This window comes from Drosophila innubila, chromosome X (assembly GCF_004354385.1).
Source record: "Drosophila innubila isolate TH190305 chromosome X, UK_Dinn_1.0, whole genome shotgun sequence".
Classification (NCBI taxonomy): domain Eukaryota; kingdom Metazoa; phylum Arthropoda; class Insecta; order Diptera; family Drosophilidae; genus Drosophila; species Drosophila innubila.
In genome coordinates, this window is record NC_047626.1 from 17833068 (window position 1) to 17854147 (window position 21080).

The 21080-nt window shown below is 35.7% G+C and overlaps 2 protein-coding genes across 2 annotated transcripts; one reads left to right on the forward strand and one right to left on the reverse strand.

Annotated features, from left to right (window-relative positions):
• The first annotated feature begins 580 nt into the window (after positions 1 to 580).
• On the forward strand, positions 581 to 2552 carry LOC117782415 (inositol polyphosphate 5-phosphatase K). The gene is made up of 2 exons (XM_034619524.1): positions 581 to 777; positions 867 to 2552. The coding sequence occupies exon 2, from the start codon at positions 868 to 870 to the stop codon at positions 2398 to 2400; it is 1533 nt and encodes a 510-aa protein (XP_034475415.1). The 5' UTR covers positions 581 to 777; position 867; the 3' UTR covers positions 2401 to 2552.
• A 2149-nt stretch (positions 2553 to 4701) lies between these two features.
• LOC117782402 (probable G-protein coupled receptor Mth-like 1) lies at positions 4702 to 19672 on the reverse strand. Its single transcript, XM_034619522.1, has 3 exons — positions 16643 to 19672; positions 8587 to 8863; positions 4702 to 5090 (listed from the first exon to the last, which is right to left on the reverse strand). Exon 1 carries the CDS (start codon positions 18703 to 18705, stop codon positions 16645 to 16647), a length of 2061 nt encoding a protein of 686 aa, XP_034475413.1. The 5' UTR covers positions 18706 to 19672; the 3' UTR covers positions 4702 to 5090; positions 8587 to 8863; positions 16643 to 16644.
• Between the last annotated feature and the right edge of the window lie 1408 nt (positions 19673 to 21080).

Here is a 21080-nt window from a genome sequence, read left to right on the forward strand (position 1 = left end):
AATATGCAAAAGTTATATAAAAAATGGAGCATTTCGAATAAAATGTGATCCAATTTACAAACAAACAAAATACTTACCAGTCTTAGTGCAGACGTACCAGGCGTGAATAATGTTTGTAAAAGTCTGGCATCACCGATACACCTATCGATGCATCGACCAGCGAGTTGGCTGCTCTGTAGTTCTAGCTATTTTCAAAGTAAAAGAGCGGTGCACAATTTAAAATTTTGTAGTTAATTAGCAATAACTTGGCGAAAAAATTAACAATTTAAGGTAAATTGGTATATCGAAGTAATTATAAAGTAAAGGTGCATTTTTATAAGGGGAAACAACTGCAGACAACTGCAACTAAGTTTAATTTAAATTCAAAAATTAGAAAAAATGTTCAAAATTCTAGCTTGAAAATTAATAGAAGTTACAGATTTTGGTACATATTGTAAATTGCTCACAATATTTGTAGCCATATTGCATGATAATTTCAGCTATTTTCCGGATGCTTTCCAGCCAGAAACAGCTATTTATTAGTCTAAAAAGTTGGCAACACTGGTTGGCTGTAGAGAAAACAGATGATTATGACGAAATCGGGCCTTGCTATTCAAAAACGGGCTCTTGTGGTGCTTACGCTTTATTTACTATGCACTGAGCGTCTGTTTGCTGATTACTTCATAACAGGGGCCAGCAACTAACGCTAATCAAACAGCAATTGCACCAATAAAACAAATAGAGCGATAGCCAATTACGACACAAATTATTGTTAACAGCAACAACTCATTAAAGTATGTAAGTAACAATAACAATAAGGCTTCAAACATATGGATGAGATACTAACAATTTATTTTTATATGTGTGCGTGTGTGTGTGTTCGATAGCATGAGCAATAAAGAAGCAACAGCGACTTCGTCGGGGTCGGCGACATCAGCCTCGCCCAAAGCGGAGTCGAATGGGCGCCAACATCTGGAGACGTATCGTGTCTATGTGGTCACCTGGAATGTGGGCAGTCGATTCCCGGATAACATTTCATTGCGTCAGCTGTTGGGTCTGCACAACGATGCTAGTGGTGATTCGGCGGATTATCTGCCGGATATTTATGCAATTGGATTGCAGGAGGTGAACGCACAGCCGCAGCAACAGGTGTTGGGTCTGTTCAAGGAGGATCCGTGGACGCACAAGGCCAAAAAGCTGTTGCGCTTCTACGACTATGTGGCTGTGAAGACGGAGCAAATGCAGGGATTGCTGCTGACCATGTTTGTACGGCGTCCGCATGTTGAGCATATTAAAGACATGGAAGCGGAGTTCACGCGCACCGGCTTCGGTGGCATTTGGGGCAACAAGGGAGCGGTGAGTGTTCGCTTCACCCTCTATGGCTGTGGTCTGTCCTTTGTGGTGGCCCACCTGGCTGCCCACGATCATCAGCTGGACGAGCGCATTGAGGACTACAAACAGATACTCGAGAATCATCATTACCATGTGAAGCGTTATCGTGAGATCTACGATCATGATTATGTCTTTTGGTTTGGCGATCTCAACTTTCGGCTGGAGGGCAGCGACTCTGCCACGGAAGTGCGGGATGCGTTGCGGGATGATCAGATGCTGGATGCACTCATCCAGCGGGACCAGCTGTTCCAGGTGCGTGAAAAGTCACAACAGGCGTTCCAGGTGATGCATGAGAGACTGCCCGCTTTTCCGCCCACATTCAAGTTCAAGGAGGGCACCTCCGAGTACGACATGAAACGCCGTCCGGCGTGGACGGATCGCATTATGTATGCGGTGCAGCCGTTGAACCGCCTGCCGGGATTGCAGCTGGCCATTGAACAGTGCTCATACAAGTCGCATCCCGCCTATAATATCAGCGATCACAAGCCAGTTACCAGTGACTTCACCATCAAACTGTATCCCAATTATCGGGCACCAGGTGTCCATTTCACACCGCTGTCCGTGTGGAGCATTGGCGATGAGAATACCGTCGAGTATCGCAAACAGACGGAGTTCGAGGAGGGACCCAATGATTGGATCGCCATTTATGCCACGGACTATGCCAGCTTGGCTGACTATGTGGCCTATGAGTACGTGAATCAGGCTGAATCGCCCAACTCCTCCGATTCAAATCCCGAGCGCGATTACTTTGAGACGCCAGCTCCACAGGCCCCACAACGTCGTCGTAGTCGTCATCGTCATCAACATCATAATCGTCAGCGTCTGCGACGACAGCAGGATGCCAACGAGGAGCTGGTGCGTCTCGATTTTGCTGACGACGTCGATCTTCGTCATGCTGATGAATATGTGCTCATCTACTTCCGCAGCACTGGACTTCGCGGAGTGACCAGCATTGCCGGCATATCCGGCAAATTTACCGCCGAGAAACGGAGAGGTTCCCCGCATCGCACCGAGTATCATGTTGATTAGCTAGCGGAGGCGCTGGACATTTATATAATTTAGTCGGGAGATTGGGGATGTCAACCCATTGAAAATATGTGACTTGTTTCGCCTTATTTGTTGTATCTTCTATATATGTATGTTACATACATTGTATATGCATTTCATGTTATAAATATGTAGTGTTGTTTTTTTTATATATACATGTTTCCACTGCACATTTCAGCACATAAAATGTATTTTTTTATTTTTATATTAATTTATGTATATTTACCAATATATGAATAATACACAAATATATACACAACAACTACACAGACCAATTGAAAGACTGTCCGTTTCCATAGCGTACGTAACTTTATACATAGTTTTTTTTCCCAGAATTAATTATATATTCTCAATCCGCGTTAAATGCTTAAATGATACTTAAACCTATTGACATGCCTTATTCAGAGAATATCTCTCATCTGAATTCTCCACAGTTCAATTCAATCTTGCCTAATAGGATATATCAGTTTCTCCAGGTTTGTAATCTCTTATTGGTGCATTACAGCAATCTTTATTTTTATAAATGATGTCGGTTGCTGAAGCATTTATAGCATATTGTAACCGGTTTTTGCACTGTTCGCATTGCGATAAATGTTAGTTACGTCACCTGCAGCTCATTTACATACAAAAGCATTGCGAAAGATGACAAATTTAAGCTTTAAGCCAAAATTTGGCTAAAAGTCTTTAGTCTCCATGTTTCAATCCCAATAAACTGAGAAAACAATTTTGTTTTAAGTTTTTCATATATTTTATTGTAAGGTGATATTTAATGATAAATATAAATAGAATACATATTATAATAGTTGCCAGCGCTAGTTAGTGATCAATATAATGCACTTATCTATAGTAACACATTATGATATACTAGATAATACATCCAGCAAAATAGATACTTAGCCTACACATATACATTTATAAAATGGGTGGCTGAACAAATTGTTTGCTGAGTTTTCAGTTTCGCTTTCGTTTAATTGCCCATTTTCAGAAAATTTTTCCGCATTAAATGTTGTGCGCCATAAATTAAAATACAAAAAAAAAAAAAAAAAGGCACACGCTTCGAATAAAATGATTGGGAACGCCTTATAAACAAGCGCTTCATAAATTATTAAAAGAGATATTTGCAGAATATATACATATATATATTCGCATTACTTCCCTATTAAATATATCTTTTGATGGGACTGCGGTTGACTAACAAATTTTCCAAAGGACTGCAGACTTTTCATTTTCAATTGTTCTATCTAAGAATTGAATACTTAATTAGTTCCATTTCAAGGAGTAAAAGAACAGAGCATATTTTTGTTAAAAAAAAAAAAACATTCATTACAAACTAGATACTATATATCTATATTATATACTATGTATATGAAAACTTAGTCAATATTCGTTGATCAGAATCAGATATAATACATGCTTATATGGTATATGGGATGATGATATGCATTCATGCATTGTAGTACTCAATTATAGCTTAGAAATTTCAATTATCAATTTCAATTGTTTAATTAAAATACATATATTTATATAAATATACATATACATATATATACTACTTATAAATACATTTATTTGCTGACTGCAGTAGTATCAAAAATAGTATGCCTGATACTTATGGATATAGTTACACATACTTGTAAGTAAAAAATACATAATTAGTATATATTCGCTGCCTTTTGCCTCAGTCAGTTAGAATTTCATATTCGTTGTGGTTGCTTGAAAATTTTTTCAAAAATACATACATATATACTTTAATTATATACAATCACAATTAGACACAGACAAATTTCTTGAATCATACACTCTCGTTATAAAACAATTAGAGGGAAATATTACTTTTGGCCTGAACACTTTGGAAGTACATATAAATACGTATAATAATAACTATTTATCATAATACATGCTCTTAAAATTAAATTAGATTATTCTTCTTTGATTTGTTTCAATTTTTTTTGTCGGTTTTCAAAACGCATTTTTCTTTTTTGACATACGTTAAACGCATATAATGATTTTAAAAACAAAGGCAAATAAATAAAAATGTTATTAAAAATATTAAAAATTGTACTGTTTTTAGTTTCTGCGTTCAATAAAAAATATTATAAAAAAAAAAAATACATTTTGTAAGTGTATAAAGTCTACATACAATTTGAGCAGATCTGGCAACGCTGTTGGGCTAACTTACTAACGGCACATTGCGTCTTCCTACAGATCAGTGTGTGTGTGTGTGTGTGAGTGTCCGGTTAATTAAACTTGCTTTCTTATTGGCATCTTTGTTATCTGTTTACGTTTTGTGTTTCTATTTATCATTTATGTGTTGCTGCCTTTTTAGGCCATTTAACCTTGATCAGTTTCGTTGCGTTGAACTTTTGATGATAAATGTAAATATGTACATTTGTTTGTGTGCATATACATATGCATACATATATATACATATATATGTATGTTTGTATGTATATCAAAGTAAACTATTAACCAGTTCAATGTTTGTTTAATTAAACGCGCGCTTTTATGCGCAGCGAAAACAAAACACACACACAGCACAATTACAATTACACACACAAACGTGCCCTATGTAAATAAACTTTTGGTGTTTACAAGCAGATCATCAGTTTTTGGAAAGATCGCCGCTCCCAACCAGGATCCACTTGTGCTGCCCACATACATAGAAGAATGAGCTGGAAGGAAAAAACAAAACAATTAGTTAATACCAATGAATTGTGTATGCGTGATTTTCATTTAACTATACATGTGCACATACAAATGCACACATAAGGAAGAAACTCAATTAACTAAATACACATAAATGAATCATAGAAATCATCACAGGAGGTCCCAACCAGTGGGAGACTCTTGTCGAATAGCACAGCAGTATCTTCTAATAATATATGTTAACTACTCTGATCAACAACCATTCCCTATTGGGTGGAAGAACCAGAGAACTGAAAACAGGATCAAGTAAGGGACTCTTTTTTATTATTAATCCAGCAACAATTATTTATATCTTTATCTTTATGATTGCAAAGAGAGAAATCATGTCATTGGCCTCTTCCGATGTATTTTAATTTATTGGGTATGCAATAATGCCATCCTATATAAATAATGTCCACAAAAATCCCATTGGGACTGTTCCGAATCTCGAGTATTCATAAATTCAGCGGAAAAATCTATGCAACTCGTAACCTAAAGAACAGCTAATATTTTTATATGGATTTTGGTTTTCATGCTCAGAGATTATGAAATAAATGAAAATAAACATAAAAATGGTGAATAAAAGAAATCCTTACCTTGAAGTTCACGATTCAGCTAAATTAATTAGCTTTTTTTATTATAGAATGAAATGTAAAAAGTATTTTTATTTAATAAAAATAAAAAATATCATATGATATATTTTTTATTTATGATGTATCTTTAAACAGAAGTCGAGTGTAAAAAATGCAAATTTAAATCTAAACTGATCGATGCATCTTTTAAACATGTATCTTGTATATTTATTTATTGTCAATAATGATCTCTAATGTCAGCTAATGATATCTAATACTATGTATATTATATCAGATCAGATGGGTAATTTAAATAAAAGCATCAGCTATGCGGAGTATTTTGAATAAATATGTTTTAATTTTTTTGCTATAAAAAAAGCAAGCACAGCAAAAAACAGATTCCAATTTTTCATTCAAATTATTGAAATTTTAAAGCAAAATTCAAAGAATTGCCAATAATGCGGCTCTTACAAACAAACAGCTAAACATTTTAAAGCAACTTCAACATTAGCTAAGTATTCCAAGAAATAGAATTACGTATAGACAGCGATGAATATAAGTTAAGTGGAAATTATGCACAAAATACTTTAGTCAAATATTGTGCCATGATTTTTATTTTTTTGCCAGATGCCACTGAGACAAACAATTTGGACATGTCAGGCAAGGAGTAAACGAGGAGGTCACCTGGTTAATGATTAAAAACCTTTTTTTTTACCTGAAACTCGTATTGTTGCGATGTTTTTTGCTAAACACTCTCAGTAAACCCAACCCAAAATATGTGCAAAGCCTTTTAGACCTTATGTCAGTGGTCAAACATATTGTAGGTAAACATGAAAGGCTTGAGCCACATAAAAGTCAGTAATTAATGAACAGACTCAAAGTATCTGGCAAAAGGGGGGGAATCAGTAGAGATAGTATCTACTAAGCTCATGACCACACAACAAAGAAAAAGAAAGAACATTAAAAAAGTCAATTAAATTTCAAAGTGTGCGGGCAACATTTCTTGTAGAATGAACCAAGATAACCTCACAGTGATGCAACAGTTGAATTACTATCGATAGTATTCGTGAAAACTGTAGTTAATAAAATTTTTAATGCATGAAAGCATATTTATTTCTTATATAAAAATAAAAGTTGTGGAATAAGATTGATTTTTGAATACAAATTATTACAATCTACATGTGTATGTTATGTTATCTATGGGCCTAGGTGAAGGGTATCTCATAGTCGTGCACTCTCTACTACTTCTTGTATCTTAAACATATTGAAAAAAAATCACATTCACAAAAAGTGCAATCATTTTATAAATGTGTCTTCAATTGAATATTTAACTTTCAGTATGAAAGTCACGTAACTCACATTTTTGATATCATATACATAGATAGTTCCGCAGCTCTTTCATTCAGCATCATCTTAAAGGCACAAACTAAACCATATATACAATTTATATATAGAAAATGTCTGTATATACGCACTAGAAAACCTACTAATTGAAAATTTAAACATCCAAAAGTGTATTTTATTTATTTATTTCACCCGAGAGAGGAAAAAAACCCCACTTAAAAGATCATAAAAAATGCTGGAATGAAATACCGAAAATTATTGAGCAATCGAACAGACAGAAAACAGCGACACACCAATACACGGACACATATACATTGTACATGTGTGTGGATACGTGTGATGACGTGAAATGCAGCCCAGTCGCAATCCAAATTAGAATCAGCTAATTTAAATGTTGCCGATTTCTCACACTTGAACGTTTTGTGGCTGACAAGAGGCAGCGGCAGCGGCAGCGACAGCGTAAGACACTTAAAAACAAAACACAGCAGAGTAGAAGTCGAAGTCGAAGAAGAAAAAGCGAAGAAAAATAATATAAACCTAACTGAGAAAAAAATGCCTCAACAATAAATTCCTTGTGACTATCAGTTGGTGCTAATGTTGCGGCTATTGTTGTTGTTGTTGATGTTGCTTACGTTTGCATAAACAAAATACACAACCACACACACACATTGAAGTGCACACATGCATACATTAGATGTACATACAGTAAGTCGAGAAATTATTTGAACAAAATCACAAATTTGCACACTTTCTCTAGCAAAAAAAATTAATTTATTTGGGATTTATATGCATTTTTATTTTATTATTCTTGTAGACCAAGTTTGGAAAAAGAAAAGTAATTTTCATTGAGATTAACCATTTTTAAAAAGTAACAAAAATAAAAACTAAAACACTTGAGAAAAACTATGCGTACAAGCTCAATGCGAAACATTGATTGTCGAAAAGAAAATACTTGTGTTTATGATATTGTCTAATTTATATTTTAATTTATGTGTTATATACTAAAAAAAAATAATTTAGACATTTTAGCAAGTTCACGAATTTTTTTGTGACAGTAAAAGTTTCGCATAGTTTTTTTAGTCAGTGTATGTGCAATATTAATTTGTCAAAACATTTTCTAGACTGACTATGTATGTGTGTGCGAGTGTGTGTGTGTGTGTATTGGCATTTGAAAGTCTTTGAACAATGGCAGCGCTTTGTCTGCCATTTTGTTGTTGCTTTTGTACATTCCTTGCCGCCTACGCAGACTGCATTCCATTTGCAGTGTTTTGCAACACTGGCTCTTTTCTTGTCTTCTGTTCAATTAGAATGTTCAGCTCGACCTCTTCCTCTCTCACTCTTACTCTCTCTCGCTTATTAAATGCTTTGCACACCGTTATTTCAACAAATAAAAGCTTTTCTTCTCAGGTTAAATACTATTATATCTACTTACATATATAAATGTGTGTGTGTGTGTGTAAGTAGTTTGTTCGTGTCTGTCGCTTTTGTGATGTCGGTAAAAAACGGATTTTTAAAATACGGCTCACACATACATACCTACATACATGCACTTGCACAATATACTTACATTGAGAAATAAGCTTGGCCAGCTGAACTGGGCTGGGCAGTTTTTGCTGTTGTTGTTGCTGACCACTCGGTCAATGCGCGTGCTTGAATGTTGAATGTACCCGTTGTTGTTGTTATTGCTATTGTTGTGGTTACTATTGCGCAAGTGTGAATGCTTGTTGTTGTTGTCGGCCCGTTTCATTGTCATTGTTGTTGTGGTTGTTGCTGCTGTTGTATTGTTGTTGTTGTTGTTGCTGTAGGACTCGGTTTACTTTCGCATTGTCGCTCGTCTCAGTTTTCTGCAAAATGTTAAGAAACAAAAGGGCAACACATGATTACAGACATATCAGCGTAAATGCGAGGGTAGCACATGAACTATACGGAGCCAAACAATGATATCTATACATATATTAGGAGTGTAAATTAAGTTTAAAGTTTTGAAAATTACATCAGAATAGATTTGAATATTTAAATATCTTTTACAATTATATAGTATACTATATGAAATTTTTGCATATAATTATAATCGACAAATATCTTTTTTTATGACAATATACCAGGGAATCAAACCGAAACAAATATAGGTTACGGTTTAAAAATATTTAAATGCAGCATGTATTAAGAGGGCAAATCATGATCAAAATGACATTCCGCTTGAAAATCGGCTCAGTTTTGATCAAGTTATGACAGTTTGAAGTTGGTTTGACTGCGAATTTAGCCACTTTACAAGTCCAAATTTTTGTTTATTTTCACATGATTTTTTACAAAAAAATGAAAGGTTTCAGAATCAAGTTTAAAGTGTTGTTTTATACTAATTACGATATAAGAAGTTGATTAAAAGTGAAAACTTGAGATTTAAAATTTTGAATTTTCGAAATATCAAAGGGGGGACCCTTAGCATCGAAATCAATATCTAGTAGAATCTAGAGGAAAATATTTTTTTAAGAACTAACTAAAATTTAAATGCAGAATGAATTAAAATGCCAAATAATGATTAAAATGACATTCCGCTTAAAATCGGATTAGTTTTGATCAAGTTATGACAGTTTGAAGTTGGTCAGACTGCGGATTTAGCCACTTTACAAGTCCAAATTTTGTTTATTTTCACATGATTTTTTACAAAAAAATGAAAGGTTTCAGAATCAAGTTTAAAGTGTTGTTTTATACTAATTACGATATAAGAAGTTGATTAAAAGTGAAAACTTGAGATTTAAAATTTTGAATTTTCGAAATATCAAAGGGGGGACCCTTAGCATCGAAATCAATATCTAGTAGAATCTAGAGGAAAATATTTGTTTTTAAGAACTAACTAAAATTTAAATGCAGAATGAATTAAAATGCCAAATAATGATTAAAATGACATTCCGCTTAAAAATCGGATTAGTTTTGATCAAGTTATGACAGTTTGAAGTTGGTCAGACTGCGGATTTAGCCACTTTACAAGTCCAAATTTTTGTTTATTTTCACATGATTTTTTACAAAAAAATGAAAGGTTCCAGAATCAAGTTTAAAGTGTTGTTTTATACTAATTACGATATAAGAAGTTGATTAAAAGTGAAAACTTGAGATTTAAAATTTTGAATTTTCGAAATATCAAAGGGGGGACCCTTAGCATCGAAATCAATATCTAGTAGAATCTAGAGGAAAATATTTGTTTTTAAGAACTAACTAAAATTTAAATGCAGAATGAATTAAAATGCCAAATAATGATTAAAATGACATTCCGCTTAAAAATCGGATTAGTTTTGATCAAGTTATGACAGTTTGAAGTTGGTCAGACTGCGGATTTAGCCACTTTACAAGTCCAAATTTTTGTTTATTTTCACATGATTTTTTACAAAAAAATGAAAGGTTCCAGAATCAAGTTTAAAGTGTTGTTTTATACTAATTACGATATAAGAAGTTGATTAAAGTGAAAACTTGAGATTTAAAATTTTGAATTTTCGAAATATCAAAGGGGGGACCCTTAGCATCGAAATCAATATCTAGTAGAATTTAGACGAAAATATTTGTTTTTAAGAACTAACTAAAATTTAAATGCAGAATGAATTAAAATGCCAAATAATGATTAAAATGACATTCCGCTTAAAAATCGGTTTAGTTTTTATCAAGTTATGACAGTTTGAAGTTGGTCAGACTGCGGATTTAGACACTTTACAAGTCCAAATTTTTGTTTATTTTCACATGATTTTTTACAAAAAAATGAAAGGTTCCAGAATCATGTTTAAAGTGTTGTTTTATACTAATTACGATATAAGAAGTTGATTAAAAGTGAAAACTTGAGATTTAAAATTTTGAATTTTCGAAATATCAAAGGGGGGACCCTTAGCATCGAAATCAATATCTAGTAGAATTTAGACGAAAATATTTGTTTTTAAGAACTAACTAAAATTTAAATGCAGAATGAATTAAAATGCCAAATAATGATTAAAATGACATTCCGCTTAAAAATCGGTTTAGTTTTTATCAAGTTATGACAGTTTGAAGTTGGTCAGTGCGGATTTAGACACTTTGCAAATTTTGTTTATTTTCACATGATTTTTACAAAAAAATGAAACAGAACATGTTTAAAGTGTTGTTTTATACTAATTACGATATAAGAAGTTGATTAAAAGTGAAAACTTGAGATTTAAAATTTTGAATTTTCGAAATATCAAAGGGGGGACCCTTAGCATCGAAATCAATATCTAGTAGAATTTAGACGAAAATATTTGTTTTTAAGAACTAACTAAAATTTAAATGCAGAATGAATTAAAATGCCAAATAATGATTAAAATGACATTCCGCTTAAAAATCGGTTTAGTTTTGATCAAGTTATGACACTTTGAAGTTGGTCAGACTGCGGATTTAGCCACTTTACAAGTCCAAATATTTGTTAATTTTCACATGATTTTTTACAAAAAAATGAAAGGTCCCAGAATCAAGTTTGAAGTGTTGTTTTATACTAATAACGATATAAGGAGTTGATTAAAAGTGAAAACTTGAGATTTAAAATTTTTAATTTTCGAAATTTCAAAGGGGGGACCCTTAGCATCGACATCGAATTTTGGTCGAAAATAATTAAATTTTTTAAACCAACAAAAATTGAATACAGAATGAATTTAGAGGCCAAATCATGATAAAAATGACATTCAGTTTAAAAATCTATTCAGTTTTGATCAAGTTATGACAGTTGGAAAGTGGACAACTCGTTGATTTTTTTGGAAAGGTAAAGAAAACTTAAAAACTAATGTAATGTACTTCATTTCACTTCACTAGTGAATGTTTCCTTAAGTAAATGGATATCAATTACAAATTGTATATTAAACTGTGTAAAACATTTACCATTCACTACATAATTGATATTAATTATATTTCGCAGCTAGTTAAGCGGACATTCACTCCTGGGTTAGAAAGCATACAAAACTGTCTTGAAGTATTTCAAATGCAGCAATATTAATGTTTAATGCGCAACTCCTATTAGTTGTAATTTTTGTTGTTGTTTAAATATGTGTATTGCTTTATTTGTTTAAGCCTTAATGACTATTTCTACTAAAGTACTTTAAAACGTAAAGTAAAAGCCAACATTAATATTTCATATTCTGACTCAATGTATAAACATACACAAAACCATCTAATTAACTAATAAACTTTTAATATACAGATAAGAAAATAATGCAGTTTATATGCGCATGAATTCATTCATTTGAGTCTACCCTCGCACAATCAAGACGGAGCAATTTCGACGATACTCGTAGTGGTTGAGTTGCACATAAAAAACGAAATAACAATTCACTAAAGTACAACGAAATTTGAATACTCTTGCAGATTGCATTTTTTAATCCAAATATGAATGCAAAAATTAAAAATTAATTTATTTAGCTATATTTAGAAGAGAGAATATAATTGTCTGATAGTCTTATCTGACCGGATATCTCTATCATCCTTATACGTCGAGTTTAATTGGCAGTAAAAGTATAATGTCTTTTGTAAGGGCATTGCAAGCCGCTTTGCGTAAAATATAAATGGGCCATATTGCAATTATAACTTGAAAAACTGCAGAACGTAAAAATTAAAATTGCCGCTAAAAACTCAATTAATGAGCTGCCCTCGGATGTGTGTGTGTGTGTTAGTGTATCTATGTGAATGTGGAACGTTTTGCATTTCTGCTGTTTCGCCAATTTGACAAAAGAACTGAAAGTTCTCGTACTCCGGATACTCGAATTCGTATTTATATTTGCATTTGTATTTGTATTCGTACTCGTTTTCGTATTCATGAGATACACACACATTTTGGCTGTGGCAAGAAATCATGTCGATATGCGCGTACCGGTTGACGAAAGATGCCATTTCCCGTTCTCCATTCCCTTTTCTGTCCCTCCCCTCCGTGATCCCATAGAGCTCAACTCCATTGGATCGACATGATCTGTGGATCGGCTACAAGTTGCAAGTTGCACGGTTGGGACTAAGCGTGACGGTGACACGTTGCCCTGGGATTATGCAAAAGAAAAGAATGAAAAGAAAAGAAATTGCACATCAACTGCCTGCCACAAACGGCGGCACAGACAGCTGTGGCAAGCAACGTGGACAGATCGACAGACAAGCGGACAATACCATCAACGCATTTGCGGATGCACAGTGGGGCCAATACACGAAAATGTGCATTCCCATTTGGTGTAAACAATCAACAAAGTCTATAGCACATTCACACTTGAATAAAGAAATCATTTTGTTTGTAAACATCATCAGAAATAAATAAAGAACGGAGCAACCTTTAAATATTTCTAGTACTAGCCTATAGTAAACAATGGAATTACATTTGATTACAGTAAACACTAGCGATTGACAACCAGGTAACTGACAACCAAAATGGTGCCAGATACGAGAGATTAAAAATAAATCAAAACAAAGTTTCTAAACTCCATTTTAAAAAGCTTAAAATATTTCAATTATTTGATCAGTCTTTACTCTGATTTCATTTTAAGATGATCCCAAAAATATGCTTCATATTTCTGTAGAATGGATTTGAAAGTAAAATTTTTAGATTTATACACATTTCTGTACAATATCTGACACTTAGATTTCAAAGGTACTTAGATTAATAAAAGTAACAAAGATAAAAAACCGATATACACGTATATCATAGCTACTTAATTTCAGATTACAATCAATTGTAATTCATATTCTAAGAGCGACATGATAAATAATTTAAATATTTTAAAGTATAACATAACATTTAATTTCAGATTATGGAAATTCTCTTTGCATCAACTGTGATTCTATTTATGTAATCTAAGCACGATCTGAGTTAATAAGCACATTCCTCTGGTATGTCACACTGTGCGACATGTTAATTAAAGAATTCTATATTCTATGCCACACTGTCTCAGTCTGAGGGTCTGAGTCGAAAGAGTTGCTGCTTCGTTGTGGCGTAAATAGAGTGGAGTAGAGTGGAGTTTAGAGTATGTGCCCCACCAGTGTTGCCATTTCATCTATTTTGTAAATGCAAAAGTTAGAAAAAGTGTAAAAATTATGTTTGCTAGAAATCTGGCTCTTTTGAATTATAATTTCAGATAACTTCAATATGCTATATATAAATATATATGAATATTATAATCTATAGTTTCATGATTCTAAGGTACAATTTAAAGAAATGGACCTAAAAATAGCTACATTTATTTCAACATTAACCAAAAAAATTGAATTTATCCAAGCACTTTTTATAATTTGTAAGCGACTTTTAGCTAACTTTATTCTTGTATGAAATTAGCTATTTTAGCCCTTGAAATTCTGGCAGCACTGTTGTGCCCATGTGCTTGCCATGGGTAAGACAGAGTGCCTTAGTATGTGTGAGTGTGTAAATGCATATGTAGACATTCCACTTGTAATATGTATAACGTTAACACAACTTGACCCGGCACAGTTTTGAGCCGGGTTTTTTTTACATTTATTTTTTTTCCCAAAATTCGGTTGCGTAACAACACGTTAATGGCCTATGGGCCTCTTGCGTTGAGGTGTTTAGTCCAAAAGATTTTGGTAAAACCTCACACATGTACAGTCATTGGGGGCATCGTTGATGATTATTGGCATCGTAAACAGATCGATCTTCCCTCTTTCTACCCGCTGTCCGCTGTTAATTCCATTTACCTCGCCATCTGTTTCTGCAGTCCATGACGCAGTTTGCATTATTTTCAATTTCATTTCATTTCGATTTCAATTTCAATTTCGTTGTGATTGTTGTTACAATGTGTCATTTTAAAATGTGAGAGGGTGGAGGGTGGGGGTGGTATGTGGGGTAAGGTGGGAAAAGTAGCTGCTTATCACAGATATCTCTATCAATATGGAATATATATGTATTTCAATTGCTTTTCGAATGCCACAAGCGGTATTTTGTTTTGTGGCATTAAGAGGCTGCCAAGCAACAACACACACATACACGCACTCAGTGTGTGTGTGTGTGTGTGTGTCAAGGGTTGCGTTGATTATTTTATGGCCATGTGGAAATCTACAGGAAATGTCCGAATAGCGAACGGCGTCTAGGCGACTGCTGAGTCGACGATGTTTTCCAAAGAAAAACGTTGAAAAACATTTCACATTTTTATGGCATTCTCAAGTGGCTTGCAATGCAACAGTGATACAAGAAAAAGAAACAGTCCACGTATAAGACAAAGCTGTTAACTTGGCGCATGGCCGTAAAGCAATTAAACAATGCTAGAAAATGGGCAAACACACACACACACACACACACATAAACACTACATATGTATGCATTTAACACGGCAATGAGTAAATTACCCATTTGGAAAATGGAAAATGGAAAGAACGGACAATCGAACAATGGAACATGGGACAAACAGCAAATAGCTGTAACATGCCTAAAACATTCGTCAGGCGCCGCGGCGCCTTATCGAATAGTGTTGGAAAATTCCCACAATAATAGGAGCTGCACAATGAAGCCATAGAATCACCGTCAGCATATGGAATCAGCCACAGCAGTGGATTACTCCTCTACAATTTTTTTTTCGGATGAAGTAGATTACAAAGAAAAATGTGACTAACAACAAGGTAAAAGATCTTATGACTAAGAATGACGCCACATTGACAACTTGGAATAAAGCCAATTAATAATAGTCTGAAAATTACCAAATTTGTTAAATGTTATACTATCTATAATCTTATTACACATTGCTTTTGAAACAGTAAAAACATTATACAACAAATAATATGTAGCTCATTGATATAGTACTCCGATTATAACCAAATATGAACAGGACAATAACAAAATCATCATCTGTAAGATTGATTGTGATATCTCAAACAACAAAAAAGTTATTCATACCAAAGGTCAAAGAGACGAAAAATTGTATTTATTGGTACTATACAATTGTTCCTTTTACATTTATTTAATGAATGATATTTTACATAAAGATCCGATAACATATTTATGTACAATACTTATAATATTAAATTAGGGGCGGCATTTTTAGGTCTTTAAAGTCTTATTTGCTTAGACTATGTCTGAACTAAAAATACAATTATATAAATACAATTTATCCAGAATTATAAACTCAACAAATAGTAAAAAAAAATACCCCTCAAATCACATTATTTTCATAATTCAAAAATAAATATGTCTAAAACTATTGATTGATTGATTTGATTTAAATGTAAAACTGTCTATGTTCATTGATTTTATTTTATTCAAACCATTGAACTGAAACTTCTTCAAAATTAAAGAGATTTCCCATTCATTTTAAACAAAAAAAAAAGATTGTAATCAGGTTGTTTAGTTTAGAGTTGCTAGAGATCAACAGAAAAATGAAATATTCGTATCTTATCTGATTATTCATCAAGCAAGATGCAAGAAGCATCCAGTCTAATGTTAGGATTGGGATTAAAAATTGTTGTGTCAAGTTCTCAATTTCAAGAATGTTTGTTTTCCACTCGCGTGGAGAAAGTGTGTAAACTTTGGAATAATCTCTTTAAGTATGTGCGAGAAAGGTGTTTATCTTGGGTGTGTCTGGATCTTGATATCAGGCTTACCTGCGCCTGTTTACTTCAAAAACAACCTAATCTTATCATTGTGAGCAAACACTTACCTTTAGCAAATAGTCTCCATCGGTATTTTTGTAGTTGTTGCTGTTGCAGTTGCAGCACAGGTGGGAGTTGAAGTTGGAGAAGTGGGCGTGGGCGTGGCATCATCTAGAGTGGGAGGACTGGCTGGGGCAAGACTTGATGTTGTTGTTATGTTCATCGAGGTATTTTGGGTGAATTCGGTGCCACCACCGGCCATGGAGGGCAATCCCTGTGAGCTGCTCGAGTGCTGTACCCCATTGGTGGTGTTGGTGATGTCGTGCGTCAATCGCGGGCAGCAGATCCGTTTGCAGGCGGTCCACACCTGCGGCTGGCAGCCGACAACAATGAAGATAAAGACGCCCTGCAGCGCATTGATCAGATCCGTGACCAGCCAGGCATCATGTGGACCACCGACCAGCCACGAGATGATGTCCCAAATCCAAGTGACACCCATGACAACGACTAGCTTCAGGCACACTCGACCCAGTGCCGACTTCTCCGACGTGGACTTGACATCGTCCCGCTTCCACAGTCCGCAGGTCAGCTGATGCGTTGTCGAGATGAAGAGCATTATGTTGGCGCAAAGGAGCAGACCAATTGGACCATAGAAATAGGCGAATATGGCCAAGGAACGATTGTCGAACCAGCAATAGAGATGACCAAAGCCCGGACGCAGCAGCGAAGTCTCCGTCTCCGGCAACTGATCCACACAAGCGGCAATGGCGCAGATTAGAAGAGGAACGCCCCAGGCATATGCCGAGTATAGCCGGAGACGCAGTGTCTCCTGGTTGCGTTCCAGGGAACTGGGCCGAAAGTCGCGAAATGTCCACCAGATGTTAAAGCACATCGTGTTGAGCCAAAAGAAGGCGGACAGGAAGAAGAACTGCATGCCCATTGCCAGGAGTAGACAGCTAACGGTACCTGGCACCAGAGCCGTGCTCAGCTGTTCGATAACCAGCAGAATCTTGCCGAGAAATAGGCTAAATACATAATAGATCTGGCAACGCCAGTGGAGGGCATGATGCACCGCTGGCAACATGTAACCCGCCACCAGAGTGGCAGCCAGAAATACCACCGAGATGATGATGCCCACATCCAGGACAGCCTTCTGCAGACTCCCATCGTCCACATAGTGAGGATTGCCGTTGTCCTGGGCAAAGTGTTGGGTGCAGGCAATGATCTTGACCTCACCAGGTCGCTCTGTATGCTCCAGGCAATACTGCATTGCACTCAGATTCGTGTGCATCATGTGCAAGGAGCCGGTGGTGCGATTCAGAGTCGCCTCATGCCAATCGCCGGCGATGGCGTAACCGTAACCATAACCGCTGCCATTGCCCTGACACTCGGGCAGGCCATAGGTGGTCTGATAGCTGCCCAGTGGCAGTTGTGGCTCCAACTGCAGCTGACCATTCGAATCCGACGGCGTCTGCAACGTGCAGCTCTTGACGCTGCTGTCATAGATGCCACGCTTGCCACAGCATTTGCGCATGCGCAACGTGCTGCTGCTGGTCATGGAAGCACTCTGATCATCTGTGGACTGCGAATCACCTGGCATTCGTTCCTTGTTCGCTGGAATCGGTTCATGATCCACACAGACCAGTGCCACATCCTGATCCACACAGTAGTTGATGGGCTCCACATGAATTCCACGCTCTCGCACCGACATGGTGCCATTCTGGAAGAGAAATACGTTTGCCTGCCGGCTGCTGAAGTGCTCCAGCTTTTTGCCCTGCTCCTGGCAATTGGGCTGCACATTGGGCAGAAACTTGATGAAACGCGGCCTGTCGCCTTCGGGCTTAAAGAAGCGTCGCTGCTGCACCAGAAACACAAGTGGAACCCATCTTTCGGAGGCGCCAGCAATGCACATGCGTGTGGTCACATTCAAATATTCACCCTGGTGGCAACACTTGTTGAGCGTGACACGCGGTGGTCGTGACTGGCCAGCAGATGGGGCTGCTGTTGTGGATCCTATTGTTGTTGTGGATGCTATTGTTGTTGTTGTTGTTTCTGGGCCTGCTGTCTCTTCCTGGCTGCATGTGTTATTGATAAGCGGCAAGAGCAGCAGCAATAGCCAAAAGCTCCTCATTCTGTTATAGTATGTGTTCGTTATCCTACCACACAGCAGGCTCAAAGCTTAAAAAGAGCTTTTAAGCTTTTAAGCCAAATCTACACGAATACACTGTTAATGTGTCGAGTCTTCTTTTTGTCTGCTCCTTTCTTTGATCAATTTTCACAGAGAGCTTCAAATTGCTGAGCGTGCCAGAGCTTTCAAGACAAACTTGCACTAACAAACACACACAGATTCATCTATTGTATTTACACACGCAGATATATATATTTTGGATGCCTGAGTGAGCTGAACGTTCTTGTGGTTGCTGTTGTTGTATATCTTATTTGTTGCTTCGTCTAATTTTCTTGCGCTCTTGTGGCTTCTCTGGTTTTCTTGTGTTTGTTGTTGTTGCTGTTTTGTGCTCTCGTGCAATGCTCACGTTTGCAGGCGCTCGTTGTCAATTATGTGAAAATACAAATACTGTTGTTGTTGTTGTTGCTCGTTTTTTCTTCTTCTTGCTGTTGTTGTTGTTGTCTGTCTTGCATTGTTTGACACTAGTTATCACCCCTCCCCCTGCCGCATTTGTCGCTACCGTTGTCGTCATCAAGCACGCATCATGATCTTTTTTTCTCTACTTCTCTTCAGCTATTCGCTTCTTCGTCTTCTTTGCGTCTCACAATTGTGTTGTGTTTCGTTCGGTTTCGGTTCTCAAGCGTAGCAGAAAAATTGCTTTTCACTTTTCTTTTCTTTCGTTGTTGTTCAATGCCATTTTGGTGCTTTTATTTTTTCTTTTTATTCAATTTTTAATTTGCCAACGAATCACGCTGAATTTATGTGTAAACAGATTTTATTAAGTACACTTAAAATCACTTCGCGTCAGTTGAACGAACCACAATTGAATTTCAAGCGCGTCAAGAAAATAATTAAATCGAAAAAAATTTACGAGCTCCACGCCCGCAACAAACGAGTGTAAAAAACCGACTGCCAACTGTAATTTAACATAGAAAACATGTATTGCTCTGCAGCAGTGCTGCCAACTTTTTAGAGAAAAATGCCATAAGTTGCCACCCAGGATAAATTTCAGATCTGGCTCGATTTTGTTTCCATAAAAAAAGGTGTTAAAAAAAAAAAAAATAAATAAAACATCCCTTTTTCCATAATTTTGAATCTGGAATTTTTAAAATTTTTGCAGAGTTTTTGTTAGAATTTCTTGTTTTTTTGATATTTTTTTGTAGAATTAATTTTGTTGACTAATTTCAAGCCTTCGTTAATATGTTTACTTTTGTTTCAGCTAATTTATAATTTTAAATTTTCACCAAGTTAATAATTTATGGCAAAGTTTATTTGCATTCTTGCAATTTGCAAATTTAATCAGTGTTGGCAACATGCCTAACGTCTTTTTTTCTTGGGCGCGGTGCTGCCAACTTTTTTAAGGAGAACATAGTGCGGACAACGTGGCAACATCGGCAAGGCCCGGGTCGCTTAAAAATTGAATTGACTGCGAAGATCAGCGACCGCCCCATTTTGTCCAATGTTGCCAACTTTTTGGAGGAAAAAATAGCTGTTTCTGGCTGGCAAGCATTCAAAAAATTGCTGAAATCACGAAGAAAAATAGCTAAAAGCCAAATGGCAGCCCAGTACCCAAAAAAGGTGTGTGAATCCCAGAAAAAAGTAAGGGATGTAAAAGCCGAAAATAGTAAAATTTCAGAAATGTATCATTTTATGTATTTTTCTTAATTTTTAAGCTAGAGTTCTTGAAAATTTTTGTAAAATGTTTGTTAGAATTTTGGCGAATTTTTTATATTTGTTTTTAGAATCAACTTAGAAAACATCTTTTCCCGAACTTCAAGTCTTCATAAACATGAGCACGTACATTTGATTTAATGTTCAACTTTGAATTTTCTTTGATAATCTTTATTGATTGCTAAATTATTGCTAGGTTCACTTTTGAACATTGCGCCGTTTACAAACAGATACAGTGTAAGCAGTGTGAAAAATGTTTGCGAATAAACTATCGCACTCACAGGGCTGCCAACTTGAGAGGAAACGGCTGTTTCTGGTCATGAGCATTTCAATTTGTTTTTGCGTGCACTTTAGCATAGTTTCATGTTAGTTTTTAGTTGTTTTGGACGCTTTGGCTTTATTCGCTGTGGGAGCTTTCTTAGTTGTAGTTGTGTTCTTCGCTAAGGTTGGAGGATTAAATATTTGTGGAGATGTAACATACTTTTAGACTGCACTTTCAATGTGGTGAAGCTTTTGCATTGGTTTGTGTCGAAACTAAGACTGATAAATTGTGTTCCCAGTATTGGGAACAATTGATTGCTCCTTCCTTGAGGGTGTGAACAGTTAAGTGTGCTATAACTGTGCTATAAATAAATAAATTTACTCCATAAAAATTTTGACATTATACA